Source organism: Rattus norvegicus, chromosome 7 (genome assembly GCF_036323735.1).
Source record: "Rattus norvegicus strain BN/NHsdMcwi chromosome 7, GRCr8, whole genome shotgun sequence".
Taxonomy (NCBI): domain Eukaryota; kingdom Metazoa; phylum Chordata; class Mammalia; order Rodentia; family Muridae; genus Rattus; species Rattus norvegicus.
The window spans coordinates 22108779-22130196 of NC_086025.1; the positions used below are offsets into that span (position 1 = coordinate 22108779).

Consider the following 21418-nt stretch of genomic DNA (forward strand, 5'->3'; position numbering starts at 1 on the left):
AGGGAGGGAGGGAGGGAGGGCCAAGGGGGAGGTAAGGAAATGGGAGAGGAGAGGACTCACTGTACAGTGTGGCAGGCAGGTCACACGTAATCCCCAGCACTCAGGAAACTGAGGCAGGAGAAAACCATTCTGACCATAGTAACACATAATGAAGTGTTCAATTTGCCTTGGGTCAGACACTGTGGATGACAGAGCTTTTTGTCAGTCCTGCTGCTACTCTTACAGCCAGATGGCAGATCATCACTGCCTTTCAAGGATTGAAAACTGACACTGCTTCGGGTCCCAACTTATTTTGTTGTTGGATTGGAGGTCAGGAGGAATTCAGTTATCAATGTGTTAGCTCCATTTTAAAATAGAAATGCAGGACGCACGAAGGGAAAACCACCCTCTGCCCTGGTGGAAAGCAGTGTTGGTCTCTACATAGGAGCATGAGTCTCCAGAAAAGCTCAGACCCCCTACCTAAGGGCAGTTCTCTCCCGGCGTCGTGCACCAACGATGCCCAGAGGGGTCAGGGGCACTGACAGCAGGAAGCAGAGGACAGCCCCAGCTCCTTTCCACTTCTAGCAACAGAACAGCTGTCACCTCGAGGCTTCCTCTCAAGTGGTAGGATCCCTGCCCCCACGTTTTACAACAGCAGAGTGAATATTAGGTTTCTTTGGCACAACTGAAAGGAAACTGGGAAAAAAAACAAAAAAAAAAAAAACACCACCATCCTTTCTGATCATGGAGTTCTATACTGACTTTATAGGAAAGCCTAGAGGTGGCTGGGGTAGTGGCACCTCCTTTAATCCCAGCACTAGGGAAACAGACAGTGGATCTTTTTGAGTTCAATTCTCTGAGGCCAGCCTGGTCTACACGGTGAATTTCAGGACAGCCAGGGCTTTGCAGAGAGACTCTGTCTCTTAAAAATAAACAAACAAGTAATTAAGTAAACAAATCAAAAGGCTTTAGGGTAAAATTCTGTCAGGTAAGGGGTCTTGGAAAAGAAAACGTTCAATCTCCACCTATTAAAACTTCCTTCCTACAGTCTCCTGGGCACACAGACAGGCACACTCTGTCCACATAGCCACATGGCAGAACACTGGAGTGTGTGCTCGGCAAACTCACTTCTCTAAGCCTCCCTCTCCTCATCTGAAATCAGGAAACAGCTGAGAGAAGCACAAGACACTTTAATAGTAGAGTGGAGTGCCTGGCTGTGCCACCTGCTGTTAGAACGTCAGGTTTAATCTCTGTATTCCAGGTTTCTCAGGAAATGGTAACACCAGGAGCAGGACTGAGCTCCACAGGGTGTTCTCACTCACTCTGTGTGTCTGATACATGAGACCAGGGAAGGACCTGCAGAGTCCTATGCCGGAACAGTGAACATACTTATGTTCATTTCTTCCCCAGGAACATGGGGCAGGGCCATAATGCAATGTCTTTTGTTCAAAGCCTGCTGCATTTTCAAAGGTTCACACTGCTGGCAGCTATATTGTCCTTACCTGTCATTGTCCCTTCAAAGTCTAGAGTGGCCTTCTAGATGCAGTCAGAGAAGTCAAATCTGCTCCCTCCTGAATCTGAATGCCTCATACACACTCAGAGACATCACTGTACTTTCCCTCAGATTTCTCTAATAGTTTCAGCAGAGAAAACACACTCCCCAGTCCTCTAATGTCATCATCCAGCTCATCTCAAGACACTACAGTAGGAGGCCTTCTAAAAAGGGGGCACCTTCTGGGTTCTATCTCTAGCAACACATACACACAACAGACAATCAGACACACACACTACACACACCACTCACATACACACACAAAATAGTTTTTTTCTTGTTTGTTCGTTTGGGTTTTAAGAAAAAAAGCAAAGTTCTTGAAAAATCAATCTGGGGACTGGAGAGACACTTGGTGATAGAATTTGCCACGCAAGCCTAAGGACCAGACTCTGGATCCAAGTACCACATGGTAGAGGAGAGGACCAGCTCCTGCAAGCTGTCCTCTTTACACACGCACACCCACATACACCAAATAAATTCATAAAAGATGTAAAAGACAAACAATACAGAAACTGTACAATATTATGTTAGTATCACTACATCTTGTGACTCAAGTACTTTCAGGATCAAATATCTGAACATTCTCTTCACAGTTGTTCTATAAAACTTACTTGGTGAGCGACTGAGCTTTCTGCTGTAGGAAGGCATCCCTGTGTATTTTAATGGCTTGAAGACTTTTTCTGTCTAGGAGTTTGGCAGCTGCTGGCATTTTATGAATCAGAAAATTATCAGGAAACCAAATAATATTAGCAGTTAAAGTGACGGCTGGCACCTGAAGGGCAGAGGGAAAGTCATAGAGCGCAGGCCCAATGATGCTGTGCTGAACAATGCTACCAACATACAGGGAAGCAGCTCCGAAAATACAACTATTATTACAAGATGTGTCTTTCTCTCAAGATTATTGTATAAAGAATGAAAGCATTCCCAGTGGGTGGTGAGCACAGCAAATTTATTCTGCCTAAATATTAACAGACAAACAGACACACACACACACAACAGATTTCACAATAATTAATAATATTTAAAAGACAAAATGAAATTCAACCCTTCATAACTTTACTGCCAGGGTATATTAATAAAATGCTAGGAAAGAAAAACAATCTTAAAGATAGCTAAGGCCTCGTGGCCTGTTATTATTTGATAGTATTAGACACAAACCAAGTTTCAATTCTGAAATCAGGTGTCCTATCATGGAAATAGCAAAGATGAAAATAACAATTTAATCTTTTCTTCTTTGCCCTCTAAAAATGAGGGCAAAGGGGAGAAGTCAAAGGAAGGAGGAGGCGAGGTCATGGTAATAGTACTGACAGGATGTTAATGTGACAGGGCACGGGTGCCCTCCTGCAATGCCACCACTCAGGAAACTAAGGCAGAGGACGGCTGAGACTGAGGCTGGTCTGCACTGCACAGCCAGACCCTGTCTCAGCAATAAAACAAAGTCAATGTGCACGCGCACCCACACTAAGAACACACACGCGCACATACACACTAAGGACACCCACCACACTTCCTTTAACATATTTGCCCATTTCAAGAATGTTTGTACTTTAAAACCCTACTGTTGCTTTTATTTTTGCATGTATGTGTGTGTTATGTACATGTACGCCTTTTCATGTGTGAGTACAGGTATGTGAGCACGTGTGCAGTGAAGCTCGTGGTTGACACTGGGTGTCTTCATTGTTCTCTGACACATGCTAGCTAGCATCAGAAGTCAGACGATCTAACGTGTGCTAAGTATGTATTACTGGACTTAAAGGCGGGCTGCCATGTGCGAGTGACATTACGTAAGTTCTGGGAACCTGGTTTCCAGGACTCACAATGGATGGCGAGCACTAACCATGACCACCTCCCCAGCCCGATCTTCTTTTTTAACACACTTACATTTCATAAAAAGTAACTTATTCTCTTTTTAATAAACTTTTTATATTAGCACTTTTAAACATCTAGCTTTATTAAAATTTACATCACAAACTGAAAATAAGTTTCAAGTTCTTACCTTCTTACAAATGTCCAATAAAGACTTATAAAACTTTTTATCAACAGTTCGAAAAATCTGAAAGTGCAGTACAAAGAGCCCACAAATGCCAACATACTTGTCTCTCTGGTCAATTTCAGAAGGTTCGCCTGATAAAGGAACAACACGAAAATGGAACACAAAATTGTTGAATCCTTAAGGAAACATAAACTTGATAAATAGGTCAAACAAAATGTGCATTACCGAGCTTGGCTTCCACGTTGGCAAAAATTGAGCGAATGCTATGTGCGAACTCTTCTGCAAAAGTGCTATTTTTCGACACAGATATCCCTCCGTTGAGAGAATCAAACTGTTGTTCAATACAAGCCTACAAAGCAAACATTTGAACAGAAATTCAGACTCTCAGTAACAAGCTATCAAACACTTGGTAAAGTGAAACACTTCTGTACTCACTTTAACAAGTTTAACTACCAAACCTGGCTCTCGTGTCCTTTGACCAAACATGTCATGTACTTAATGAGCAACAGTTATACGGCACTCAGACCCCAAATGAAGAGACACACAAAGCTTGGAGCTGAATGGACGGAATCACTGCTCACACTGGAAAGCAGGGCTTTGTTTTGTTTTTTTGAGAAAGGGTGCATGTAGGCCATTATGTAGACCAGGATGACCTCAAACGCAGACATCTGCCTGCCTCTGCCTCCCAAATGCTGGGACTAACACTGTGTTCGACCACTCCCAGCTGAAATCATTTTAAAATTTTATGTTTGAGTGTTTTGCCTACATGTATGAAGTCTCTGCATCGCATGAATGCACTGCCTACAGAGGCCAGAAGAGGGTGTCAGATACCTTGAAACTGGAGTTGCAGATGACTGTGAACCACCATGTAGGTGCTGGGAGTCAAACCCAGGACCTCTGCAAGGCAGCACTCTTGACTGTTGAGTCAGTCATCTCTCCACATGCAACATCCTGTTTCAAAGAGTGCCACTCTTTAGGAGGATGCGTGCGTGTGTGTGTGTGTGTGTGTGTGTGTGTGTGTGTGTGTGTGTGTGTGTCTCCCTTCTTGGGCAGGGTCTCAGTCTGTAGTCCAAGCTGTCCTCATATTTAAGATAATCCTGTGAGACCTTTCCAAGTGCTAGGAGACAATGGGCATGGTCACAATGCCCAGCCCCTCGCATACTGTATGTGTAGAAATGTGCAAAGAAAAAATTGCTAAAATAACTACATTGGTAATATAAAACCGAAAGTAGCTGTGAAGCAGACGGAGTGGAATGAAATGGATTTCTGGCAGGACACTCCCCAGTCAGTACTGTGAGGGTCTATCTGTGATGATGGCCTGTGGTGATCTGTAATGGACTGCTTTTGCACTATCAAGACAGCAAGGGACGAGGAATGTTTTTAACTGGTTTTAGTTCATTTTCACTTAGAAGGCACCCTATCTGCTTACATCTAAATCAGCACCACCGATGCAGGAAGAACTAAGCTTTTCTTTAGTTTACTTAGGTTCTGATTTGTTCCTTACACGTTTGGAGATTAAATTTAGGACCCTGAGCATGCCAAGGAAATGAGTATTCTACTACTAGACGACATCCCCAGCCCTTCAGACATTTTAAAGTCAATCTTAAAAACCTAAAACAATATTTAATGCAAATGATTACACCTCAGACTTTGAAATCCTTAAATTTTTGTCTTTATTTTCTTTTGAGACAGGATCTCATTGTGTATCTCAAGGTGACCTAGAACTCACTTTGTGCCAGAGGCTGGCCTTAGTCTTGTACAGCCTCCTGTGTGATGGTATATAAGGGTATATACCACCATGCCTGACTCAATTGTGTATTTTTGCAGTTTAATTTTAAAGCCCTCGTTTAAAGTAACTTTTCATTTTGTTTATTATTAGATATTGAGTTGTGCTTTAATATACTAATAGTGACTTTTCTTTTTAAAGAAGAGAAATTCAAAAGTATTCTACAAAAGTGTCCTATGTAGTTCTGAGCTGCACCAACCTCTAAGAACACATATGCTGCCATGTGGCACAGCTCCACTTACCTGGAATATCATTCCATCAAGCAACTGCCCTTCCAGCTTCAGCAAGAACTTCTCAAAAGGCTTTAATCTTTCTTCCTGAATCCCAAATTTTGAAGGGTTGTGATGGACAGATTTCAGCAACCTTGAACAAAATGTAAAGAAAGATCTTTCATCTATCTAACAAATTCTTAAAAGTTAAAAGTACTCCCCAAGGGGTTGGGGATTTAGCTCAGTGGTAGAGCGCTTGCCTAGGAAGCGCAAGGCCCTGGGTTTGGTCCCCAGCTCCGAAAAAAAGAAAAAAAAATACTCCCCAAAAAAATTGTATGCATTATTCTTACTTAGCTCTTCACATAGCAAATATGAATGCAGTCCTAATAAAATGGTGATCCTTCTTTTCACCACCTTAAATTCAACTGCCTGTTGCTCTGTATATACCAAACATTTAGTGACTATTTATAAGCTGAATGAAAATGTAAAAGACTGTTTCAGGGTGTTTAATAAAATGCAAAGCACAAATTTTCACTTGAACAGAATCCAGAGAAAAGAACAAATCATAACCATGCTGCAACACTTTGAGAACAAAAACCTATCTACAAATGGGGCTGACTGTGTTCATGAAAACACTGTCCAAGACAGGGCCAGAGAAATAAACACTTCAGTGCTTACAGAGGAAACCTGAGGCTGCTTCCCAGCACCCACAACAGCCCATGACCTGGCTCCTGGGGATCCAACCCCTCTTCTGGCCTCTCTAGGTACCCATGCCCATGTGCTGACACACATGAAGACAGACAGACAGACAGACACACACACACACACACACACAGACACACAACGTAAAAGTAAATATTGGACATGAATCCTTTCCAGTATAGATCTCTGGGTCTTTAAAGAGTCGGAATAATGAGTATTTTAATTTTTACCAAAACCAGCACATCATCTGCACAAAGTAAAATTGTTAAAAACATTTTGGTTGGCATACCTTTTGTACATAGTCCAGTGGTCCTTCAGAGTGACATGATTGTCAATAATTTCATCCAGGGTAAGTAAAACTGTTAGCAGTTCTCCCAAGTGTTCATACATAGTCTGTCAAAAAACCTTTAATGATTATCATTTAGTCACTAGTTAGAAGTCTCATGTGAACTTTAAAGTAAAACACACTGGGTTAAATATTAAACAAGTGAAAGGAGGCATCAGTTGGTTTATTAAGATACAGCTCTGACCCTCAAATGGCACTACCAGCACTACCAGCCTACATCATATATATTTTGCCTAATATTTCCTCCTTAGTTGTCACAGTACAGACCTGTTTACTGACAACAGAAAATCTGCAGTGGAACACTACTGGGAAAAAGTCTGAGTGCCAGATCACAGCAAGTGATGGCTCTCAGACAGCAGGGGTTGGGGGGTGGGGGGGGGCTAGTATTAGTGTATGTCCTAATCAGTCAAATCCCTATGTAAAATAGAAAAATTAACTTTTACCTGAAAGTGAACTCCAGTTGTCTCTATAATTTTGGGTCCTGTCCTATAATAAAATAACACCCAAGTTTTGTTTTTTTTTTAAAAAAAAAAAGCATTTTTGGTCACAGTTCAATCTAAACTCAAGAAATAAATACAGAAGCATAACGTCTTAGAAGGCACAAGGAAGGCACAAGCAGGACAGAGGCTGGACCACCCACCCTGTGCTCGCTCTACTCATGGGTTGAAGATCTGACAACTGGCCAATGAGTACCCTTACTTTTTAAACCTAAACAATGTGCCCTGGCATAAAGGTAGAGGGAAGAAAATTAATGAGGTATTGGACTGTCCCAATTATCAACTACCGTCTTTTACTCTGTCAAACTGGCTCTGGGGAAAGCCCCGTAAGAACATGTCAGGGGCTGGTGATTTAGCTCAGTGGTAGAGCGCTTGCCTAGCGAGCGCAAGGCCCTGGGTTCGGTCCCCAGCTCCGAAAAAAAGAACTAAAAAAAAAAAAAAAAAAAAAAAAAAAAAAAAAACCATGTCAGACTGGTTCTTCAGTTCTTACTCTCACTGAGAAGCAAGGCATCAAACCCCCAGGGCCATACCACAACAATGAGCCACACAGACTTCCGCTTTATGTCCTATCCTATTCATGAAAAGGTCCATAACTTCAAAAACAGACAACTCTAGCGTACACAGGGGGACAAAAAACACTGTGCATGATTAATTCTGCATCAGCTTTTTCTATGACGAAACTGCTTGAAAACTTTTTTGCCAACCTTCTCATTCAGACAAAATCAGGTTCATAAACTTGGTGAAAACTGAATCTCGCTCATCTCTAAATACACACATTAGAGAAGGAACACAAACCTCCAGCAGCATCTAAACGCCCTAGCATATACACTGAGTAAATCGATAATAAGCTATTTCTAATAATCATGGTCCGCACAGTCCTGGCCCTGCTTTACGGAACAGTCTCCTCCCACAGGGCATTACTTGTTGCTGATGTACAGGGCGGCCAGCTGATGGATGACACTCATCACCACCTCGTAGCACCTCGTCACGAAGCAGGACAGTTCCTGAAATGACAAGGCCAGTACATTACATTCCATCACAAGGCGGCTTGCTCAGTATCCAAATATTTGGACCAGATGCTGTAAGACAACCAAAGTTCTAATTACCCAGCAACCAGAGCTCAGAATCCCTCAAGCAATCAACACTTCTCTCCCCTCCTGCCTCATTCCTCCCTCTGCTACCCCTGATTTCACTATTTCTGAGTCTAATGTTTCAGTCACTCATGCAGCTTCTAAATGGCAGGGCCGGTCATCCGTTTCCTGTAAGTGAATTAAGATCCAAAGAGTGAAAATGGCTGCCAGCCTACAAGTGTAACAGAGACAGAACGCAATCTCCACACGTCACTCGGAATCACTTTCCTTGTCATCTTGTCTTTTGTTTTCTTAAAACAGGGTCTCTGTATAGCCATGGCTTTCCTGGAACTCACTCTGTAGACCAGCTAGCCTCAAACTCAGACATTTCCCCCTGCCTCTGCCTTCCTTGTACTTAACCACCACCACTTGGTTCATTTGTTATCTTTAATTACGTATACATAGCTTGGCACATACCAAGTGCATATCACCCCAAGAATGTTGATCAATAATCATTAATTCAGATCTACCATACTTAGACTTTCTGAAAATGTTTTTTAAAGTTCTCAACTTTTAACCTTACAGAACAAATTTCCATCTAAAATACTTAAAACCTTATTAAACCTGCATCTATTATAAACTGCAAGCTCTGAAAATTAATTTTCATTTCTTTTTATGTGTTGCTCTCCACCAACAAGAGCAATTTCTAACACACACACACACACACACACACACACACACACACACACACACACACACTTTATAAAATACATTAGATGATCTCTGGATAGTAAACTTTTACCCAGCTGTTAAGGAGACCTAAACACAATTTAAAGTCTTTAAACTTAAAGAGTTTTTTCCCACAGATTTTTTGCTACATAGCCCAAACTAGTCTTGAACTTGTGATCCTCACTCAGGTTTTAATCTGGGAGGACTGCAATACGGGCATCTTGAATGTGCTACCTAGCAGACTGTAATTTCAAACCGCTTGTTTTACATTTGTTACTAAACGTCTGAAGGCTAAATGATAACAGGAAAATAAAAAACAGAAAGCATGACAGAAAAGCAGAAATCAGTGCAGATTCAGAAAGACTTCATGAGACAGAAATAGAAAAAAAAATCAATTAAAAGATTGTCAGGTGGAAAAAAAAACAAAAAACAAAAAAAACCCATGCATCGATTTGCTGCTTTCCCATAGATACCTGAGGAGCATCATGAGTTCACAGCACTCTCTTAAAGACACTGTGTTCTTGGTCAATCAGCATAGCTGGGGTGCAACTAAACAAGGCGATCTCACACACATACTGTGCATCAGACACTGTCATACAGAACATGGCTGCCTGAGGTCTTACAGGAATGCAAGGAAACCAACAACACCAAAAGCTTGAACGAAGGTAAAGATACATTCAGAAAGTGAGCTGAAACATAGGCAGGGGAGCCATGTTACTGTCAGACAGAGAGGATGGCATGGTATTGCTATCCTAAGTACTTCAGACTAGAGTTTTCTCCAAGAATATCTGCACACAGGTGATATCTTAACCAGGAGTGGGAAGAAATCTAAACATAAAACTCATTTATACATATAGTCCATAGGTAATTACTACAGGGGTTTAGAATTCTCCACTGGTGATGCTTTATTAGTGTTCAAAGGATTTTAGGTCTTGCAGCACTTCACACTAGTGATTCTCAATCTATATATATAATAGCCTTTGTACATGATTATGTACTACATACATAATATCGCAGCTTCCTATCATCGAAGCTTTGCCAATACAAGTAAAATAAGCATCTACGTGACATGACGGGCATGTTAGCTTGTTTTACCTGTAGTGACCTCACTATCTAACTGTTCCATTATGAGTTATATATGTAAATATACATCAGTGCCATTTACACTTCTTTAAAAGCTGAAGACTAAATGAACAAAACAGAGAGGCCAGCCAGAGGAAGCGGACTGTACCTCTACACCAAGGAACAGACAGGAAAAGGTCATGTTTGCTAGACTCTGGGAACTTGAATCAGTAGTCCCTAGAGGACTGCGGCACAATGGTCAAGAGCTCAATTATTACACATACCAAATACAGAACATCATCCGTACAACAGAAATACAAAATTTAATGAAACTAAAAGGAAGAACTCACATGCACTGACTTGTTAAACCACATTTCCTCACAGCCTGCCTTCCTTTGCAGCAGACTTCCCGTCAGGTTCTGACACTGTGACGGGAAGGCAGCACAGGCCGTCCTTCCCAGTCTCTCGCTGTTCCCATCAGATAATCATCTAGTCCACCCCCACAGCAGCAGTTCGCAGCAGAGAGCTGGACCGCGTCTTTCAGCGCTCTACACCTAACCTCAAACTGCTTTCCAGAGGTAGTTGCATCCAACCAAGGCCGCGTCCTCAGAGGTGTGAGTGCTAGTTACATGAAGACTATCTCCCTAAGCTGCCAGATTCCATCTCACAACATAATCATTTCTCTTTTGTCCACCCATTAGGAAATGTGACCTGCTTCTTCTGCAAGTCTTCACGATTTTGTTCTTCCAGCTTTCCAATTCCTGTGTGATCAGTCATGTGTGCGCGCGCGTGTGTGTGTGTGTGTGTGTGTGTGCGCGCGCGCGCGTGTAGTTTATTACAACAAATTAATTCAAAAAAGTCTAGTTTCATTTTCATGCGTGTGCCTGTGTGTATGTGCACATGTGTGTGCAGGTGCTCATGGAGACCACAGACACTGGCTCCCTAGAGGTGAAGTTCCATGTAGCTATGAGCCCCAGATAAGGGTGTGAGTACCTGAACTAGGATCCTCTGCAGAATCAGTGCATGCTTTTAACCAACGAGGCACCTACCTCTACCACACAAAACCAACATTCTAAAAAGTGTTTATTTTACTTTCTATGTGTATGGGTCTTATTTGCATGTATGCCTGTACACTAAAGAGTGCCTGGTGCCCAAACCAGAAGAGAGCATTGGATGGATCTCTTGGAAACAGAGTTATATTATAGACCGTTGTGAGCCACCATGTGGATGGGTTCTGGGAATTAAACCCCAATCCAGTGTTCTTAATGACTGAGCTATTTCTCCAGTCCCCCCAAAAAACATTTTTTAAGTTTAAAAAAAAAAGATTATAAATTGTCCATGAATGAAATTATACAAGTTATATATAAAAATATAATATATTAAAACAATTTTTGAATTGTTCACATCTCTTAATACTTTATTCCCCTAAAACCCCTTATAAATCGTTCAGGAGTTATGATCTCCTACGACTATACCATCATGCTAAGTCAATGGTTCACTCTCAGATGCACAGGTCCTCAGCACTTGAAGGTTCCAGAACCTTTAAATTATGTGTAATTTTGATGAATGCGGTGCACGCTTCAATCCCAGGATGTGAAGAGGCTGAGGCAGTGAAATCTCTCACAAGCTTGAGGCCAGCATAGCCTACAAGACAGCCAAGGCTCCCTAGTAAGACCCTGTCTCAAATAAGTAAATAAATAGTTTGAGAGATAGTAAAAATCAGCTACCTTAAAGAGATAGAGAAAAAAAAAAAAAAAAGGAATTACCTGTAAGAAGGAAACGAACCTCCCCATTTGGATTTGGCAGTCACCTTCCGCCATGCTGGAATCTGCAGCTTTAAAAAGAAGCATCGATTTTACTTCAGGCTTTTCATTTCAACTCAGCGACCAAGACAAAGGGTGACATTCCTTATTCCTTCACTAGCGCACAGTACTGAAAACACTGGACTTTTCACTGAGAGAAAATGACAAGTCCTGAACAGTGTACACCTTCAACCAGCCACGTCCCACTGCCAAGCGGACCCCAAAGCTCGGGTCCACACAGGACTTCGTCGCTGGCGAAGCACCATCCATCATCCTGAAGAAGGTGCTGCTGCCTTACCATTCCGTTCTTCATTTGTTGTTTTTTTTTTTTTTTTTTTCGGAGCTGGGGACCGAACCCAGGGCCTTGCGCTTGCTAGGCAAGTGCTCTACCACTGAGCTAAATCCCCAACCCCGTTCTTCACTTGTTTAACCAAACCGGTGAACAACAAGGAACTGAACGTTAGCGGCTGGAGATGGCTCAGCAGCTGAGAGAACTTGGCTGCTCTTCCAGAATTAGGTTCACAGCACCCACAGGGTGGCTCTGTGAGCTGTGTGCACATGCTCACACAGACACAGACACAGACACGCAGACACACACACACGTATGTACACATGCACACGCACATAAACTATTTAAATGTTATGGCTGTTTATACACTCTACACTCATGTGAGTTCTATAATCGTCTGTTAGCTTTCTGTTCACTTCGGTTTCTTTTTTTTTTTTTTTTTTTTTTTTTTTTTTGGTTCTTTTTTTCGGAGCTGGGGACCGAACCCAGGGCCTTGCGCTTCCTAGGCAAGCGCTCTACCACTGAGCTAAATCCCCAGCCCCTCACTTCGGTTTCTTAAGAGGGAGCAACAAGTGCAATTCTAAAATTTCGACTTACCTCCTTCACCATAAAACAGGAGACCATTGTAAAACTTAGTTTCAGCCTGTTTTAAAGGAAATTAAAATAATTTAAAAGGTTGCTTTCAAATTCTTATTCTCTAATAACATGACATTATATCATTTACAGATAAATTTCTGCAAAATTCAAAAACACCAGCTTTGGAATAGATTCAGCCTCTCTTTAAAGTAACAAAGGCAAGTGCTAACCCTGGAAGCTCCGCCTCCCTCTTCAGCCTTTACTTGGTCACCTGACCACCTTCAGTCCCCACATCTTCCCACTAGTTCAGTCAACAGCTACAGAATATAAAAAGGGAGAGGAGAAATGGTGAAGCCACTAATGTCCACCCAGGTTCAGTGGCTCCAAACACATAAGAAAGTCCCATGCAGCAGGTACAGCTGTGCACTCTGGAAGCGTGCAGACCACCAGTGACACGGGCTGACGCCCCAGTTTCTTCACCTCTTCCTCGCCTGCCTTACTTGTCATCTCAGCCTCAACAACGCACATAGTACTCAGTGAATGTGTACACAGTATGTAGCCCCTGCCACTAGGGCTGACAGCATTACTATTTAAGTGGGTCACTCAGTGGTCAGTAGTACTACACCACACACACTTAAGCCTACACCTACTTTTAAATGATCTTCAAGAATGTAGACAATTACCTCATGTTTTAATTTCTTGATCTCACAACAGAGTGCAGCATAAACAGTGATGACTTTGTTGAGGACCTGGTTAGAGGTGGGAACAGGAAAGAGTGCGTTGTAACCAGTGACAGAGATCGGTTCCTAACTGCACTTAGGTTCAGGGCCACATACCTTGTTTTCAGTCTTTATGAGTTCTAAAAGGGAAGACTGCTCATATGGAAGAAGCTACAGAAACAAGGAGGAAGAACAGTTAACTTAAAAAAAACCACTCGATTTTAAATACATGCGATTAAATGAGTTACACTGGAGCTTGCGTTAGACCCTACATTCAGCACTGCCATCAGTCACTCAACTATTATGTTTAAGATAATCTCAAAAGAGTAAGGAGAGCACAATACGCTCAGGAGAGACACCTTCAACACAACACAATTCTCTCTAATGCTTCTAGCCATGCTCAAGGACACAAGGTGGCCAATGGTGTGAAAACACCAAGAAAATACTAACAGCGAACTCGATCATTTTGGAAGTTGTTATGTAAACATACATTTAACAAACTATTCTAACAAGAGTCAAACTGGAGTTATTACAAAGCAGAACACTGAAGAAAAGAATCAACTCAATACTCAGAAACAAAATACAGTGTGGCATTTTTATCATCTAAGTCAGATTCACTTCTACCTTGCACATAAAGCTTTCCTGATTATCACCTAAAATTAATTTTCTATTCCATGAAAAATGGACTTTTCTTTTAGTTACATACTAACAATAAAGTATACACATAAGTTAAAAATACCTTCTCTCATTTCCCTTGTAATTTCTAGAGATCTATGTGAGTCTCTGACTCTTGCAGAACAGGAACACAAAATAACTGCCTGATAAAGGACTAAAGACAGGTCCCAGAGTAAGTGGGGAGGGACAGGGCTGCACATGAGGATAAAATGTAAAGAGTGTTGAAAGCGTCTACTGTTAGAAGAGGAAAGCTGAGACAATTTCATCCTCTTACAAAACCAAGAGGAATCATGTCACAGTCACGAGGATGGCTATGACTGAAAAGACAGATGACAAATGTTCACAATAATGCAGAGAAAGTCAAACTCCCATACGTTACTGTTAGGGCTGTAAAAAAGTGCAGTCACATCCAGAAACAGTCTGGGAGATGAGAAAGGGGCCAGTAAAATGGCTCAATGGGAAAAGGCACTTGCCACCAAGCCAGAGGATATGAGTTCAATACCCAGAACCCATACGGAAAAAAAGGACTGACTCCAACAGGTTGTACTCTCTCCACATAAGCCATACCAAATTATGTGTGAATAAAATCCTCAAAAAGTTATGCATAGTTACCAGAAGACTCAATACTTCTACTTCTAAGTGTGTGTGTGTGTGTGTGTGTGTGTGTGTGTGTGTGTGTGGTGTGTGTGCGCGCACAACATGACAGTGTGTCTACATAAAAACTTGAGACACATAAGCAGTATAATTTCCAATAGCCAAAAGTGGAAATCCTAAATGTCTACCCACCAGTGAATAGATAACTACGTGGCGTGAGGGTTCCATATAATGGAACACATTCATCAATCTAAAAAAAAATGTGCATGTATTAACACTGGCTATACCACAGAGGAGCTTTGAAAACACGGTTAAGTCAAACACCAGGCACGGATGCTTGCATACCACATGATCTCACTTATACAAAACCATCTAACGGAGACAAATGCACAGAGACATACAGTAAACTGACAAGTGGCCTGTGACTAGGGGATTCTTGTAGCGGGTGGGGAAGGGAGGGCAGTGACTTAACTTAGGTACAGGATTTCCTTTTTAGGTGGTGAAAATGTTTGAAAATGGATGATGGTAATGGACAATGAATTCTGTGAATACACTTTTTAAAAACCACCCAGTTGTACAATACACATGGGTAAACTAAAGCCAAGCATTACGGCTCCCACCTGTACCTCGTACTCAAGACGTTGAAGGACTGCTGTGAGTTTGAGGCAGCTGGGTTATATAGTGAGCCCCCCGGCCAGAAGGGCTATCAAGTGAAACCATGTCCCAAAACACACACCAAAAAAGGGAACTGTGATGTCTATGAGTTACACCTCAAAAAAAAAGCTAATGTACACTTCAGGGCGGTGAGTAGCACAGGAGTGCTCAGTCTATATTATCTATCACTAGTGTCGGACCAGTGCCTCAAAGGGTCTTATTTACACACAGTGAAAAGGCATTCCCACTCCGGAAGGGTGGCACACCTTTAGTCCCAGTGCTTGGGAGGCAGACACAGGCTGATCTCTGTGTTTGAGGCCAGCCTGGTCTACAGAATGAGTTTCAGGACAGTCAAAGCTACACAAAATAACCCCATCATAAGAAAAAAAAGCATTCCCACATCAAGAGCCCCCCAAGTTCATTCAAGGCATTCAAAGGTACTTTTGGTAAATAACAGAAATATTTTATATCTTTATTTGAAAATGAGGTGAATGAGCTCTGTAATTCAGAAAGATTCAAGGAGACATCCTTAAAAATATGTATATTTGACTAGGTGTAAAATAACCACAATAAAGAGAAACACAGTCAGTATGCTCCATCTAGCCACTGGCATTTTCTTGAACATAAAAAAAACAATGGACTGGCTAAATGACTGGAGTTTGTGTTTTTATGTTTTGAGCTTTTGTCATTCTTTCAGAAAACAAATTTTAAAAACTGTGTAGCTTAATGGGGGTAGTTACCAATTTCATTCACTCTTAGATTTTAAATGAAAACATACTGTGTACTTTTAACACAAGAGGCAGTGTGCCCTAAAATAAATAAATATACATATATATTTTAATGAAATAAATTCAGACCTTTAATGCTATAGGATCAAGATTGAAATCCCAAACATCTCCAACCAAATCATCCAGGGCGTCCTCAATTCTTCTCAGCTGAGATGTATACTCCTCCAGAAATTTCCCATAGTTCTTAAGCTGCACTTCAGCATGAATTTCTAAAGTTTAAAACAGAGTGTTACAATTACAAGTAACGAATGGCAGAATAGTTTCAGGTAGTCTCAAAAACTGCAGTAAAACTGTTAATTATTACTGTGGAATGCCTCACTTCTTGGAAATGAAGTTCCAAAGTTAAAAAGTCATTCAGCTTTGAGTTTTCTCCAAAAATGTGCAAGTACTTGAAAGGCTGCAGCCCCTTACCTTAGGATCTGGGGCTTCTAACCATGCCTCAGACACCTCAAGGCCCCGATATTACACTATCATTGAGTCACACGCAGCTCTGTTGCATAAACAATCAACTACAGGAGCAGGTACAAACTGTGTTGTTACGGAACAAACTTTAAAAGGCTGGCTAAATCTATACACAGTAAAATGTTGGGAATACATCCAAATCCTTTTACATGGAGGTTTTTCAACCTGCTACATCATATTATCTTTTCAGTAATGCCCAGCTTACCAAATGCTTTATCTGTTTAATTATTTAGCTATTATAATCAAGATATAAAAGTCAGATAAAACTAATGGCTGGCTGAAGGGGGCTGGAGAGAGAGAGCTTGTCCACTAAGAGCACTGGCTGCTCTTCCAGAGGGCTGGGGTTCAGTTCCCAGCACCCATGTGGCAGTTAACCCTAGGCCAGGGGATCCAATACCACCTTCAGGCTCTGTAGGCACTGTGCACACATGAAAAATAAAACAATATTAAAGAAAAGAAAGCTGGGAACTTACAGAATTATTTATATATTAATAGACTTAAGCTTTGAGCCACTTGAAAAAGCTGGATTTCTCATTTGCCTATTCACTGAAATTAAAAAAATATTTCATCTTATACCTAAGAATTACTTATTCCAAACGTTCAATTCCAATTCATTTCTTTTACCCATGTGTATAACTTATTCAGTCTTTGTCTTCCAAAAAAAATGCTTTTTCCTTCAAATCTGAAGTGTGGAGCTGTAATAAAGTGTATTCTGAGTCACACTGTATGAAATACAGACATCTGTCCTAGAAGCTGTGAATCGGGGGCATTGATTCCTGTCTCATTATACCACTCGTTTAGATAATTTTGGAAAACAATTAAGTCTAGATACGATTCCCAGCCCCAAAATGAATGAAAACCAGGCACAGGGAGAGATCTCTTACCTACCACTAACAACCCGTCTTAATATTCTTACTCTATTACATGGGAAAGCATCCTTTGACCAGCAAACGGGTTCTTAAGGACTATACCAGAAATACATGCTAATAGATCACCTGGTTAGATCCAGGTCAAACAACAGAAACACTAATTCCTTGCCAGTAAGATAGCAAATCGCTGTGAACTCATAAAAGTTAAAGAACAAGACTAAGAACTAATACCCTCCCTGCATACCATGCTCCCCCCTCCAACGAACTGCATTTCCTGGAAGTGTAGTTTTCTACTTTTTAAAGTTAGTATACGACGTTGGGAGTTTTCACAATGACATTTCCATACACACCTTCTTTATGTTTAGTGTCCTCACCCACGTCCTATTTCCCCTCCTATCACCAGTCCTGAGCATCTAAAAACCGCCTGCCTGTCTGATCATTCCACTTAAAGCTGGAACCCAATGTACCTTCATTCCACCTTTGGTCAGATGCTAAAGTAGGGACCTTCGCTCGAGAAGGGGGTGTGGAGTTAACACCTGACTAAATGCAGTTCACTTTAAAACCAAAAATACAAAAGAGGCTGGGGTGTGTGTGTGTGTGTGTGTGTGTGTGTGTGTGTGTGTGTATTACCTTAAGAAATGTTTCCTAAAACCTGCCTAGCACCTCGAACAACATCGCTCATCTAAATGTAGAGGCAAATAAAACCCGAGTACATAGAAATCTGTACACGTTACAGTGTCTTTGTAAAATAATTCATAATGCCACTCTAAAGACATTCCCACTTTGGTGGGAAAGTATGCATTTAGAAAATTCGCAAACAACTCGTCCCAATTTCTCTTCTATCACACAGGAGAAAAAGAAAAAGGAAACAAATCAACCCCCGGAGTCTCTCTAACATAATTAGTTTGGCTTGAACATTTTGCTGAAAACAAACTATGAGGCTTTGAGGGTTGGAAGTGTTCTTAAACAAAATCGGACTTGACTTCATAAAGCAACTGTGAAACAGATCTGATTAAAAATAAAAAGATAAAATAGATTTAAAACCCTTTCAGCTATATAAAAATCAATAAACTTCCTATATAAAAATCAATGAAGGGCCGAGAAGGGATAAGATCTTCTTGGGTTGATTGATTTTTTTTTTTTTTTTAAGGCCAGGAAGAGCTGTTTTTCGCTATCTTCTGTGGTTCTAAGAACGTGAACCCAAACTTCAAAAGTTGGCTTGAGAAGCAAAGAAAAACAGGAAACCGAAACCGGAACCCAGACTCTTCTAGAACTGAAGGCTGAGCAGTTTTCTGGCGCAAAGCCTGGGACGGGATGCGCAACCCGGGAGGCTGGCCTCTCGCGGCGCGCCCCACGGTGCGGCGCCGCTGGCCCGTCACCGCTACCGGGAGGGACGCCGGGTGCGAGTGCGGGGCCAGACGCGACCCCACGGTCACGCAGCGCCGCGCACCCCAGTCCCACCCCGCGGGAGGGTCCCGAGAGGGCGGCTGCGCAGCGCGGCGCCCCACCGCGCCGTCCTCCATCCGCAGCGCCACCCGGCCCTCCGCGCCCGACGCTGAGGCTTACTCTGAGAGCCGTCGTCCACGCGGTCGAAGTCCCAGTCGGGTGACAGAGTGTCCACGGCCATCGCCGCGGAACCTCCCACAGACACAGCCCCGAGCAGTCACCGCCGCGACGCGGGCCTCACCCCAGCCGCTGTCACCGCACGTGACTTCCGGCCTCGGCCCCGCCCCCGCGCACCAGAGCCAGTGGACTCTCGGCCCTGCGGACCGCGGGAGTCACTGGGAAAGCGAGTCGTCCGCCTGCACCCGGCGCGGCCGCCATAGTGACGGCTGCTGCTGGAGTCCTGCATCCTTCCCCACCCCATTGCCATTCGCCACTGTTCTCAGGGCACATTCGGTTTCTCCAGGCTCTTTTTTCATATCCTAGGAGGTTACTCCCTCAGTCTCACCTGGAAAGAACGAAAATAACCGGGTGGGACCCAACGCAAAGACGGGTCCTTCACCAGGACACTACCCTTGGACCAAGATACCTTTCTCACCAGCTCCCTTTTTGTCTTTACCAGCGCGATCCCTTGATCCCCCTGCACTTCCTGTGCGGATTATTTGTTGAAAAAAGACCTATGTGTGCAAAAGAGTAATAACTTTAAGAACGCCATCAAGCAATCTCACTACTGGGTTTGCTTTACATAGATCACTGTTCTTCCTTTCCTTGCTTTTAAGAAAGTGGGATGGGAACTGTGTTGCCCAGAGTTCTCCATTTATCCTAAAATTTACAAAAAAAAAAAAAAAAAAGCTTTATATCAGAGCGGTTTTTAGTAAGTACTGCTACGAAGCAGTCTAAATATCATCAAAAAAAGTAATAATATAAAATTTAAGACAACCATACTTTGAACTCCTAGAAAGCTACAAAATGAAATAGGTCTCAAATGGAATTTAAAAAAAAGAAACCGAGTAAGAGGCATTTTAGAACAATGCATATTTGCTGTTACATCTATGATCAATGTAAACATGCTCATGTGTTTGTAAATGCATGGGAAGAATTCAAATCTTAAATAAGACTGGGTTGCTTGGAAAAGAGTAGGTCCTCATAAAAACAAAGCGACTTGAGTTTCTCTTGCGTCTATTAACTGAGTCTCTTTCAAGCTGAGTTTTTTAAGTTATTTGTATTATAAAGTACCAAAAAAATCAATGTAGAATGTTCTCTTGAAGAGCGTGTTCTGAGATGTTGAGGTTTGGACTTGGTTTTATTTTGAGACAAGATCTCATTATCATACCCAAACGGCCCTGCTGCTCCAGGGGCCTGTGGCAAGGCTTCGGAGGGACACATCTACAGATCCGAGCCACAAATGAGCATCTTTACTTCGTAAAGAGCTTTACTAAGTGCTGGGATTACAGAAAATGTGCCACTGTGCCCAGCATTGTAAAGAAATTTCCAAAGTCTTTTTTTTTCCTAACAAAAGTGATTGTTACGGTGCCAGGTGACAAACACGACTGGACTTCATGTGCCTCTGGCTTCAGGATGGAACTTCTGGTTTGTGTAGCGAGCACTGTTCTGGCACCCTGCTTCCGGTTCTGTCTGGTAGCTGTTAGCAGCTTCCGGATCACACTATCACAAGACTAAACCCAGCCCACGAGAGAAAAAGAGCTCACTGAGCTGATAACAAAGGTCCCAGAATCAGTCTTGACCGCAGGGATGAGCCTTTCTTCACTTAAGCACGCTTTCCAACCAATCTGAGGGATTCTAGGTACATACAAAGAAAATGGTCCTAAGGCATGAGCAAAGTAGTCCAGGAACAAACAGAGCATTAACAAAGGTCCCATGACTACTGTATTGAGGGTCTTAACCAGACCCATCAAGATACAAAGAACACAGTCCTCAGCTGTATTCCTCTTGAGCCTACATCCCAGTCCTAGCCCAACGTCAAACCCCTGCCAAATTCCTAAAAGGCAGCCCCAAAAGCTCTCCATGTGGGAACTTTACATGGGCATCTAATAAGCATCATTGAATCCACAACTGAATTCTGGGTACTTCACTCCAAAAACCCTGCTTCCCACCCTGTATGAGATTCATGGCTTAGTAAATAGGGATTTGACTCACTTACGCCAGGCCGGGTACCATGGCATGTCTTCTGTTTCTCATCTTCTTGCTCTAAATCAGCCAGAGGTTGAATTAATCTTATTTTTAAATGGCTTTCAACTTGTAGATAAAGTGCAAAAGTTGTCAGGATCAAAATGGAGTTCCGAAAGGGTAGGATGGCCTAGCAGGTAAAGATGCTTGCCGCCGAGCCCAATAACCTGAGTTCAATCCCTGGGACTGACTCCTGAAAGTTGCCTTCTGACCTCCACGTGCATACCCTGAGTTGTATATAGACAAATAAAACGTTAAAATAAAATAGGGTCTTGTCCCGCGCTACGTCTCACCAGCAGGAACGACGCGGCACACACAGGATCCTACTGCAGAAAAGCTTTAATGCGTCTTGAGAGGGAGAGCATAAGCTTACAATGCGGAGATGCCAAGTGAGGAATAACCGTCCCTTATATAGGAAACTATCCTCGCCTAGGA

The 21418-nt window shown here is 42.3% G+C and overlaps 1 protein-coding gene across 4 annotated transcripts in view; it reads right to left on the bottom strand.

Annotated features, from left to right (window-relative positions):
- Positions 1 to 19069, bottom strand: part of Washc4 (WASH complex subunit 4) — a 52302-nt gene extending 33233 nt beyond the window's left edge. For 2 of the 4 annotated variants that reach the window (XR_005486803.2, XM_006241205.5), the window contains exons 1-13: positions 18920 to 19069; positions 16092 to 16231; positions 13429 to 13482; positions 13276 to 13341; positions 12614 to 12659; positions 11692 to 11759; positions 7986 to 8068; positions 7011 to 7053; positions 6511 to 6614; positions 5553 to 5673; positions 3750 to 3873; positions 3528 to 3655; positions 2143 to 2303 (exon numbers count right to left, since the gene is read on the bottom strand). Coding sequence is in view for 3 of the 4 variants with exons in the window: in XM_006241205.5 (XP_006241267.1) it covers positions 2143 to 2303; positions 3528 to 3655; positions 3750 to 3873; positions 5553 to 5673; positions 6511 to 6614; positions 7011 to 7053; positions 7986 to 8068; positions 11692 to 11759; positions 12614 to 12659; positions 13276 to 13341; positions 13429 to 13482; positions 16092 to 16231; positions 18920 to 18980 (1199 nt within the window). In the remaining variant the exon portion in view is untranslated. Of the gene's footprint in view, positions 1 to 2142; positions 2304 to 3527; positions 3656 to 3749; positions 3874 to 5552; positions 5674 to 6510; positions 6627 to 7010; positions 7054 to 7985; positions 8069 to 11691; positions 11760 to 12613; positions 12660 to 13275; positions 13342 to 13428; positions 13483 to 16091; positions 16232 to 18919 lie in introns of those variants that run through there. The other 2 variants (NM_001399772.1, XM_008765293.3) reach the window with 2 other exon arrangements.
- Positions 19070 to 21418: the final 2349 nt, after the last annotated feature.